We start from the raw sequence: 11,383 nt of genomic DNA, 5'->3' as shown, positions 1-11,383 counted from the left end.
GGGCGGGGATCAAACTCGTGCTGCAGACAGCTTCATAGTGCTGTGCTCTAACACATCCTTGATTTCTGTGTAGAAAAGAGTTGGTGCAGGATCCTTGCAGGCGGGTTAGACATAGAACTTTACTATAGGTGAGAGAATACGCTCCAGAGTGAGTGTGGGCAGAATCAGAGGAGAATCGCGCCTCAGAGCCCAAGGCTGCTGCTATAAATACTTGTTTAGTTTGAGGGGGGCAGGGGCTCACAGGCAGCACTCTGTGGGCTCTGACCAATTTGGTTTGTCAAGACTGCTGGGCCTTAACATCCAGTTGGTGAAGTGAGACAGGACAAGTTTTACAACTAGTGGTGCCAGGTGTGAGATCGGGGTCTAAGCTGCTAAGGTTGGGGCTGTACGCAGAACGTGCATTGTTGCTGTTTTTCAGAGTTACTGGATGGGAAAAGTGAGAGGCTGCAGCCTCTGTGTCTGTTGCGGCCCCCCCCCCCGCTCCTTCCTCCTCACCTGCACCCCGCCCCTCTGGACACCTCAGCTATGCAGTGAGATTTTGGGGATTCAACAGACACACTCTTAACTTCCCCACATGCTCCAGAAGGGGACGGGGCCCTCCATACCCCTTCCTATTTTCACAGAGCCGCAGAGCCCATGGGAGCCCTGGGGGGCCAGGTGGGGTGCTCTGGGTCCGGGCCAGCTGAGCACTGTCGGAACTAAACGATTTTAACAAATTCCCCCGGGGCTCCCTCTCTGTGCCTGCTCCGAGTCAACATGCCCGGCCGGCGGCGAGGGTTCGTGCTTCTCCTGCCCTGAGCAGTGAGCCTGATGGCTCGGAGGCGGGAGAGCAGAGCGTGATTTAAGAGGCAACTCGAAATGCATCACTTTAATGTTTATAAAATATTATGCCAGCTGCGTCGGCATCAATCACTCGGTGCTTATCTCTCCCCTCGTGGCTCCTTCACCAAGAGTCACATTTTTCCTGTGTATGATTGTCCCCTCTCCGCTGGCCTGTTGGCTCCCCTCTTTCTTTATTTCCATTTTCTCCATTTTTCATCCATCCGTCCAGCAAGCACTGACAAAGCGCCTATTGTATATAGTGTTCCTCTCCCAGGGTCGGGCCACTGGGTGTTTACAGAGGGGTGACCTTTGCTATCCAGGGTCCCCCTTACCTCCGGCTTCCTTACCGGCTCCCCCATCTTCCTAACCTGCCCTTCCCTCTGCACGCACACTGGCAAGAGGTGTGAGCGGAGGCACCACAGGGCACAGCTCGTAAGTGTCCAGCTGTCACAGTTCCCCACGCTGCACCTGTCAGGGCCCCCAAGTCCGAGCAGAGTGGGCAGAGTAATGAAGGCTCCCGGCACGCGCGGGGCCAGCCTGCCTCCTCAGCTCACGCCACTGCTGCCCCAAGCTCCGGAGCTCCGACTTGGAGGAAACCTAGTGGGGAAGCAGCCCCCTCAGAGGGCTCGCCCCCTCCGCGCTGATCCCATTTTGGCGTTTCAACAGCCGGCATTTGATGAATCTTTTCATCGATGCTGAGAATTTCAAAAAGCCTATGATTGCAGGAAAATATTTTTCAACCCTCCACAATTGCCCGAAGAATGATCAGTTATGATGCCGGCTATCAAGTGGGAAAAGGCAGGGATTAATAATTTCTCTAGCCTGAAGTACACCTCAAAAAATTAAAAACTATCATGCATGGTCACTGAAGAGAAATCCAAAGCCAGGTTCAGAGAACCCCCCAGCCAGAAACAAACCTTCAAAGGTCAGCCAGTTCCTTCACCAGACTTCAGACAGTGCAACCTTTAAATTGCCCCCAGGTGGGTGAGGAAGCTGTCGGCTCACCTGGCAGACCCTGACTGTACCTAGCAAAGCTCACACTTCATTAGGCCCAGGAGCACGAGGCAGGGCACCCCACTTCTGGCTTCCTGGTCTCCCTGGGAGCCCACATTCTGGACTGGACTCAAATCCACAACCCAGCTGCTTCCCCTGCACTCACTATGCTCCCTGAGCTGTTTTGACTGGCACAAACCTTTTAGCATTGATGTGAGTCAACAGCCCCTCTTCCACAAGTCCAACTGGAGAATGGGCCGTTTTCAGGGGTCTCAAGGCTACCCCAAGCCTCCGTGCAGCGCTAGACCCCCAGGGGGGTTACCTTCCAGTGGAGATGCCAGCCCCAGGCCCGCACCTGATGGCCTTCTCCTTTTCCCTGCAGAGGTGGTTCAGCTCAGCCTCGCCCCCGAGGAGAGGGTCAGTGTGGCCACGGTGACCGTGGGGATGAGCACGGTGCTGACCTGCGCCATCCGCGGGGACCTGCGGCCTCCCATCGTGTGGAAGCGCAACGGGCTCACCCTGAACTTCCTGGACTTGGAAGACATCAATGTAAGTCCCCTGGGACTGACTTGGTGCCTGGGAACTAAGTGTGCAAGACGCCACGTGGCGGTGGCAGGGTCAGAGGGTTTTGTGGGCACATCCCACTGTGGGTCCCTTCCAGTCTGCTGCCTGATGGGGGAGGGGCAGAAAATCCTAGACAGAGTGGAGGGTGGCCAGCAGCCTGCCAGGCAGACCCAGAGTGCAGAGGGGGGTGCTGCCGGGGAGGCCAGTGCCAGGTCAGGGATGTCTCTGTCTAGGCCACATCAGCAGTGGTAGAGCAGGGGGAGCGGGCCACGCGGACAGCAGCTCCAGGGAGACTCCAGATCCTAACGCAGAGATGGACATGGCTGGATGCAGGGGCGGGCAGCTGGTTTGGCCGGGGGCAGGAGCCAGGCGGTGGAAGGACAGATGAGGCCACAGGGGCTGCTCTGGGGGTTGTTTTCTGGGCAAGGAAATGTGGCTTTGCTGACTTGTGTGAGGAAGAAATCAGCTAAGCTCGCAGAGCCTAACACGACCATTGGGGATACTTCTGGATTCTGAGGACTCAGGCAGCCTGGTCTGGGGTCCCAGCATCACCCCACACTGGATTTATGGCTCTGAGCAACTTCTCAAACCTCTGATCCTCAATAAATTAACCTATTAGAAAAGCAACATTGACGGTATCTCCCTTCCACGGGACTTTAAAAAAAAAAAGAGAGAGAATAATTCAAATGTATTGGCCCTGGTTTGGCATCAAGGAGGAGGTAGTATTCCAGAAGTTTGTGTGAGAAGACCATGACGTCATCCTTGTAGCATGCTCTCAGGACACTGGACAGGTCTTAAGCAAGGGGGACAGGACTGCAGCTCAAGGGGGCCAGCCCTGGTCTCCTTGGTTGGGGGCAGAGGGAACTGGCCAGTAACCCTGTGAATTGGTCTAGCACATAGGGCCAGGGCGTATTCCAAAAAGAGACCACCACATTGCTTAAATGGAATTGCCACTGTAGCAATCAGATCCACACCCCCTTGGAGTGAGTCTTCATCACAGGAAGCAGTGAGCTCCCCATCGATAGAGGCAAGCAAGCTCACTCAGGAGAATGGTCAGCAACACAGCGAAGCCCATGACCTTGACGAGCCCTCCCATTCTGAGAATACCTCATGGGCAAGGATCCCAGCGTGAAACTGCAGGAGTCACAGACGCTGAGACTCTGCTACCCTCTGGGCCCCTTTGGTGGTCATGAGGGAAGCAGATGGCAAGAGGGGACCGCTCTGGAGGTACTTCCCTGGGCAGAGCTGGGCAGTGGTGCACGCCCCTCGCCCTAATCACACCAGGCACGGTTGTTTTCTCGTGACTCCCCTACCGCGTCTCTCCTGAGTCCTCTCCGTCTCTGGATTTAGTGCCGTGCAACCCTGGGCTGCGTGATGAGCCGATGCTGAGGCTTAGACTGTCCAGGCTCTGAGCAAGGGAAGGCAGAGTCGTGTGAGGGGCGTGCGTGCTTGTGTGTGTGTGTCTGTCTGTCTGGCCAGTGGTGATTAATTCAGAGCTAGGGCAGGTCTGCTGTGTCACTCTGAGCACCCACTTGCACTTCTTGATGCTCTATTGAAAGACATCAAGAACGGCAAATGCGGAGCTCCTGTTAATGCACTTGCCATCAGTTAATTAAGTTCCTTGGAGTGTTTTTCCCCTCCCTTGAGCATGCCTCCAGCACCAGCTCAATTGCATTTCTCCTTTCACAGTGAGGTCAGCAATTTGGCTAATTATGGGTACAACTGGAGATTAATGGGCTCTCGTTACCTCCTATGAAGCACTTCTGCTCATGGTCAAGTTGGCACAGGCAGGGCTGTGCTCCCCGGAAACCCTCATGTGAGGGTACAAGACAGAGCCAAGCTCTACAGGGCTCCTCCCTGATATGTGCCAGAAACCACAGCACGCATGCACACCTCACTGCCTCAGTGTTGGGGCAGCGGGAGGCAGTGCCATCTGCCAGTGAAGGACATAGGCCCCGGGGTCCCAGGGACCTGGGCTCACCAGTTGAGTCACCCTGGAAAGCCACTTGGCTTCTCTCAGCCACAGTTCCCCATCTGTAAAGAGGGGCCGAAACCCCATTTCCAGTCTCCTGGGTTCTAGTGAAGGTTCAATGAGAGGATACGTGTTTCCTACTCGTCCACGCTCATTCTTGCTGTTACTACTCTTACAGCTGTAGCCCTGCTGCGGGGCATCCTCAGCACCGCTCAGCCCCACTGGGCTCCACAGTCAGGCAGATGTGACCCTGGAATGCCCCTGCTGCCCTCAGTCAGGGTCAGGGCAGCACTGTCCCTGTCTGCCCGTCTCACGGGGTACGGGGACGCTGACCGGCCCCTCCTGCAGCCTCGAGTAAGCTGCTAACTTCTCTGAGGCTGTGTGGACAGGGAGGTGGCGACATCCTTCCCGCCGGGAGTTCTCTAGCTGCGTGTGTGAAGCACGTGGGTGCTGCCCAGCCGCAGCTGGTGAGGGGTCAGCGAGGAGAGCAGCCGGGTGGAAATCAGGCCTCAGCAGGGGCGTGCCGGCTCATCAGGATTCAGGGGGCACGCTAGAAGCAGGATACGGGGAACAGCCCAGAAGGGCAGCCCCCACAAAGCAAGACCTGTCAGGGAGGGGTCGGTGGGTCCCAGAGTCCCTCAGTCTGGGGCGTGTCTGAGCCGCCTGCCACAGTCAGAGACAAAATACAATCACCGCTCAGCAGAGTAGTGATGAGCGTGGCGCTGAAACACCACGCAAACAGGGGTGAGGGGGGCTGATGGGCTCAGCAGGCCCAAGGCAGGGAGACGAGAGAGCGCGCAGAGGTGTGGGCCCCTTTCTTTGTCATTTGGATGAGACATCTTGATTGGCAACGAAATATTAATCACTTTTTCACTCCTCTCTTAATGAGAAGCTTTCATGGGCAACAAAATATTAATTTGTCTTGTCTTATCTGTTAAGAATTCTGTTAATGAATTCAGTCACAGGACTATTACAGAATGCCATCCTAATGACACATGTAATTAAACTTTTCTGACTTGCAAACATCAAAGATGCCTTGAGCATCAGAATAATATTTGATCAGAAAGTAAATGTACCCCCGTCGCCCGGGGCCAAGCGAGAAAAGGAGCTGCTCACATCCCTCCCCCCAAAGCAACGAGTCACCCCCCCACACACAGCATCCAGATGGCGGACGGAGCGATTCAGCCTCGAGATTCACTTATCATGCCAGCAAGCGGCAAGGCCTTTGCCAGAGCCCGGAGCTGTTCGGGGGTGGCGAGGTAGCCATGGTCACAGCACAGAGCAGCAGGTTTCGTATGAGGAGGAGGGAGCTCTTTCTGGGGGCCAGAGGAAGTTGTGGCTGGGCCTTCGGGAGACAAGGGGACACAGGAACGTCTGGAGTGCGGTGGCGGCTGCGTGGGTGGGCCTTAGACGCTCGCCCACGGGGTCTCGGCTGTTCCCTGTGGACAGTGGGAACGTAGCTGTCACGCCAGGGAGTAGCTCAGTCGGGGATGTGTCCTACCGGACACCTGACCCCTTACAGCCTAAGATTAAACAGGTACCCACGGAGGACCCCAAATTAGTGGGACCCAGGGGTCTGCTCTCTTGCAAATTTCCCACACATTTAGAGTGGAGCAGGCTGCTCCAGGCTGTGCCTCAGTCTCCCTCCTTGTGCCATAGCTCAGCTGGCGGAGCCTTCGCCTTCTCAGGCGGTCGGTGTGGCCTGTGGCGCCTCCAGAGGATGCCTGAGCCGCCCCAGCCTTTGCAGGAGGCCTCAGCTTCACCCCTGCCCAGCTCAGGAGAGGTGCCCTGCCTCGGTCACACCTGGGGCCCCAGAGCCCAGAGCAGCCAGAGAGGTTCCAGTGCAAATCCCCCAAAGCAGGCACTTGCCAGGGTGGGTGGCAGCCCCGGGGGGTCCCGACCCTGCCTCTCAGAAGAGAGTCTCTGCTTGTGGTGTGTCCTTCTGATGAGAAATTAATAGTTTCCACTCACACATATTCCCCAGAGCCAACAAAGGGCCCCAAGAGTTTGTTTCCTTCCCATAACAGCAGTAGGTTTCTTTAAGAAGCAGTAGGGGCCTCTCTGGCGGCCTGGGGGTTAAGCCTCAGCTGTATTACAGCTAAGGCCTGAGTTCTGGGCCCCCAGAGGTGACCCACATGGCACAGCCGACCTCTCCTGCCTCGCCCGCTGCTCCCCTCAGCAGTACCGATGCCTGTTCTGCTCCCCACTCTGTCTCGGGTGAGTCCTGCGCAGCAGCCAGGATGCCCAACCCCATGCAAGTATCTCCTGGCACAGAGTACAGATCCCTGCTCTTCCCGCAGGAGCTACCTATGTCTCCTGAGTGCCCAGAGGCGGGGCTGTGGGGCTGAGCCTGGAGCCCATCTCAGAGTCACACCTTTAGGCTCATCCTCCAAGCCTGGGGCCTGGGAGGAGATGCCTCGCTTCCTGCAGAAACAGAACACGCTCGTCCATTCCAGGACTCAGCCCCGCCGCGCTGAGCCACTGAGTCTGACGTGAGGTGTCTGCACCTAGACCCAGGGGGCACCTCCTGCCTCAGTGGCATCGCCTGCCCTCCCCTCATTCCTCACTGTCCCTCGTGATCCTCAAGCACAGGGGGGCATGCCTATGAGGGGAGTGGGAGCAGGAAGAGAACAGCCCCAAAGGCACAAAAAATACCTGTGACCTGCTGCATCCTTGGTGCCACAGACACTGGTGTTTCTGCCCGTCAGCACTGAACACCCCCGATGCGGAGCCAGAGTTCCACAGTGGCCGTCCCTTCACAGGCCCCTGCCCACTGAACCCTCACAGCTCCGTGGGGTCCGCAGCCGGACTTGCTCACCCAGCATTGCCTAGAAAGCTCTACTCGGGCCCAGTGTCCTGCTTCAGCACTGACTCCACAGCCCCGGCGAATGTGTCACTGGGGACGAGGGCTGTGTAGACAGCACTTGGTTCTTGCTGACCTCAGAACTCTGGCCTCTGCCCTGCAGGGGACGGAAGAGTTGAGAAGGCTCAGACCAGTGCACGGAAGTGCTGCTCAGGGCGAGGGAACATTTGTCTATTGTCATCTTTGAAACAAACGAAAAAAGGCTTGTAGCAAACCCAGTAGATCTCAAATGACTTGAAAAAGCCACTCTTTTTTGTTGTTTTTTTTTTCTTTCACCAAATCTCACTGTTTGAGGCTTTCAAATGTCAGCAAGCACAGAACAGTGATAAAAGCAGAAAAACAAAACCCATTAGAAGAAAGTATTTGTGGCAGTGTTTGAAGGATGTGTTAAGAGGTTCACTTTTTTCCCCATGCCTAAATGGTGTAAAGCCAGGAACAAATAATTCTAATGAAGCATATGCTCTCAGCCAGTTCTTCTTTGGAAGTGAGTTATTAAAAAGACCAAAAGAGAGTGATTTAGGAGCTCATGACTCATTTAATTTTTATTGTCTTTATATGAACCAGTCATGAATCCATTGTAAAAAGATGAGAGGCGTTTGATGAGCGTGGAGAGCTGTTTGCAACACTATAGACGGTGGTGGTGGGTTTTGCATTAAAATAATCTCATTAAACGCTTGGGTACATTTTGTTTTAAAATCTTGGAAAACACAATACTTGAAGCACTCAAAGGCTTTGGCCAGTTCTCTCTAGCTCATGTCAGAAACTCTGGTTGTGGATGAACATCCAGTTCTTTCTGAGCTTTGAATGAACTCAGACCACTAGGACGGGCCAGAGACAGCCATGCTGGGCAACGCTCAGGGACCCTGCCCTCCAGGCCCTCCTCTGGCCTGTGCCTTCTCCCTGGCGCCTCAGGGACACCCCTCTTCCTTCCCAGCACTGGCTTGCAGGCTTCGCTCGTCTCCCTGACCACCTGCAGCCCCAGCTCAGAGACATAGGATCCCACACAAGGGTTCCGACTCCGCTTGCAGACCCTGGACGCAGAGCCCCAAGTAAGAGCCAACCGCTGCCCTGCCTGGGGTCCTCTCCGCCCAACACAGGGGCGCTCCCAGGATACCTGTTTTCAGACATTATCTGCTGCAGGTAGGCTGCAGACATCTGTAGACACAATTTGTGGAAGTCGGTCTGTAAGCCGCGTTCAGAAACTCTTGGCTGTGGATGAACATCCAGTTCTTTTTGAGCTTTGGATGAACTCAGACCACCGTAGAAGGGCGTGTCCCGGGGAAGGCACGCTTTCAGGTTTCATCAGCATCACCGGGTCTCCCTGCACAAAGGTTGCTCCAGCTCGTGCGCTTTCAAACGGTGTGTAAGAGTTTTAGACACCACTTCAGGGGGAGATTCCTGATTGCAAGCTTATTGGTCCCGGAAATGAACCGTGAAAGGAAATGTAATCAAATCCTCCCCGGAGAATTTCAGGGACAGCAGGACTGGCGCTTGGCTGTCTTGGCTGAGAGCGCGGTCCAGGAGAGAGAAACTAGAACTCTCGGTGAGGCCCTCTCCACCTGGGCTTTCGTACCCAAGCGGCCCGGGGGGTTGCAGGTTCCCCCAGTGAAGGCCACAGGTTCACGGTCACCTGCAACGTCAGCGGGCTGCCGCCGTGCAGCCCCCACCTGAGACCCTGCCCGCCCCAGCTGAGCGTGTTAGACCCTTTGGGTAAGGATCCAGAACCCCACCTGGGCCCGTGAGCTGCTTCCCACCCACATGCTACTCTGGAGTCGGAGGGGTGACCTCTGGTCTGTGAGGGCAGATTCTGGGGGCCCCAAGCCTGGCACTTCCGTTGTGCCCCCCACCCCATGAGATCAGAGACCTGTTTCTTCCCAGAACCCGTATGTGATAGTGTGTACAGCATTCACAACCACGGACGTGGCCCCCACCTCCCCTCCACCCCACCGATCGGCCTGTGGCCTGAGGTTTTCACTAGAGCTCCACCATCTCCAGCCCTCAGGAGGCAAAACGAATACCACAGGGTCCAGAGCCTCCATCCTAGGTCACATGTCACATCCTTGGACATCCTTAGATGGTCCGAGCAGACAGAGGCGCCCTGTGAGGCAGGACATTCAGGGCCTAGGGCTCATCTCCCAGCAGCTGGGGTCAGAGGTCATCCTCTCTGGGAAACACTGTTGCACACCCCTTTTTTTGCAAGGCTCACAGGAAGCAGCACACGTAGCTAATAGGCTTCCAGTCGGCCAGCCAACACTAATTGAGCGCCAGTGTGCACCAAACACCGTGTTTTGGGGACAAGACAGTGATGGACACTGACGAGTGACCACATCAACCCCAGCCAGCCAGTGACCACACAGCCCCTGCCATGCCAGAAAAGTCCTCCCTCAGCAACCCCCGCTCTCACCTGCAGCCCCATGCCTGGGCCTGGGCCTGGGCCTGGACAGCAGGACACACTCTGCGGTGTGCTCCCCAGAACAAGGCTGTTCCTGGGGCTCAGTGGCTCCTTAGCAATTAAGTCGCACTGCCAGGTCTTCCTTTCTGAGCGGACTCTGAGCAGGAAGACTGGTTCTGCAAGGCCTCGCAGAGCGGCACCGCTGTCCCGTGAGGGCTGGAAGGAAGTGGCAGGCGCGAAACCCCAGCGAGGTCAGCTGGGCGCCTGCAGCGTGCCAGGGGTGGAGGGCTCGTGTGCCCACGTGGGTGCCGTGTGTGTGCCCTTGAGGCTTCTCATCCCCAGGTGCCTGGGCGGTAGACATGGCCGTTGACCTGAGTGCAGATGCTCCCGGGACAGGTCGCAGCATTCGGTCACTGTGTTCAGGGTTGCTGCAGGGGGGATGTTAGGGCCGGGGGTACCAGTTCAGGGGAAGACCCTTCGTGCTCCCTCCTCCCCAGAAAGCCGGGGCTGCTCGTAAGAAGGCAGAGTTGGGGAAACGCTGCGTTGACGAACTTTCGTGGACTGTATCGTTAGCCTAAACTCAGCCATCCTGGAGTCCTGCATTTGAGATTTATCTACTGAAAATTCAGCACCAATCACTCATCTTATTACCGAGACCTGACCCCCCGGGTGTGACTGTGACAGCCTCCCCCGGCTCAGCGCTGCTTAAATATTGTTCGACACTTAAGCTCATCTAATTACTTTCTTTATTAAGAGCAGATAGTGAGGAAATAGCTTTGTAAAAGGCAAAAACCATGTCTTTAAGTAAAATTGTCTTTTCCCCGAAGATGGATGTGCATCAATACAGAGTAGTCCAATCTGGCATCTGTTTACTCCTGGAAGGAACCTTGATTTCGCTAATACATTTCTATGCATCAGAACCCAAAAAAAAAGCCATCCATAAAAAGACAATTACAGAGATGCAATCAGGCATTGATAGCAGTGTTCAGACACATCTCAGAGAACATTCAGGAGAGGAGGGATTGCAGGTTTAGTTTTATGTAGCTTCTTATAAATCAGTTTTTTAAAGTAATTTCCTTACATCCAATGAGGTAAATTTGATTTCTGTAGCCAGTATTCACGTTCCAGAAAACAATATGCAGTTTGTTCTATAATTACATGACGCCTTTTGTTTTAGCCCAGAGACATTATGTTATTTATTACACTGTCAGGTTCTCCCAGGGGCCTAAGTCAAGGGCTGGTAATGAGTCGGTTGCAGAAAGTAGAACTCCAGAACCCACAACCGCCCCCATGTGTCCTTGGGGCAGAGGGGACTGAGCACACCCCCCTCAGCACCCACCTTTCCCCGAGGGGCTATGGTATGTTGCATATAATGCGTATGTTGCATTAAGGAAGATAGGCCACAAGGTGAGGTGACTTTGTTAGGGGTCCAGGCTGGGCTTCTGGGGTCAGGTTTCCCCCATGCCCTGAGCTGAACCTTCTCGCTGGTCAGTTCCGACCAGCCCTGGCCTGGGGAAGGCGGCATGGAAGACGTGGGGACACGGGTTGATAAGCCCAGAGATCAGTTCTCTGCCTTCCTGCCAGATGCCTCATTTGGAACCAGGACATGGCGATATTGGAGAGTGGCGCCCCGTTGTCAAACCCACAGGCCAGGACTAGTACATAGACCGTGCCAAGAGCTTGGCACAGGGCCTGGTACAATCCCCCCTGTGAATACCTACAGAGGGCCCCTACATTCCAGGCCCAGTGTTGGGGACCCTCCCAGTGGGCTGGGGGA

General features: G+C 55.4%; 1 protein-coding gene across 1 annotated transcript in view; it reads left to right on the top strand.

Moving 5' to 3' along the window:
• FSTL4 (follistatin-like 4) overlaps positions 1 to 11,383 on the top strand; it is a 348,602-nt gene that overhangs the window by 283,042 nt on the left and 54,177 nt on the right. Inside the window, exon 6 of the mRNA XM_004686719.2 lies at positions 2,198 to 2,364. Coding sequence (XP_004686776.1) covers positions 2,198 to 2,364 — 167 coding nt within the window. The remainder of the gene's footprint in view (positions 1 to 2,197; positions 2,365 to 11,383) is intronic.

Source organism: Condylura cristata, unplaced genomic scaffold, assembly GCF_000260355.1.
Source record: "Condylura cristata isolate star-nosed mole 26May11 unplaced genomic scaffold, ConCri1.0 scaffold00021, whole genome shotgun sequence".
Classification (NCBI taxonomy): Eukaryota; Metazoa; Chordata; class Mammalia; order Eulipotyphla; family Talpidae; genus Condylura; species Condylura cristata.
The sequence above is the reverse complement of the archived record's forward strand: the minus strand, read 5'-3'. Positions and strand labels throughout refer to the sequence as shown.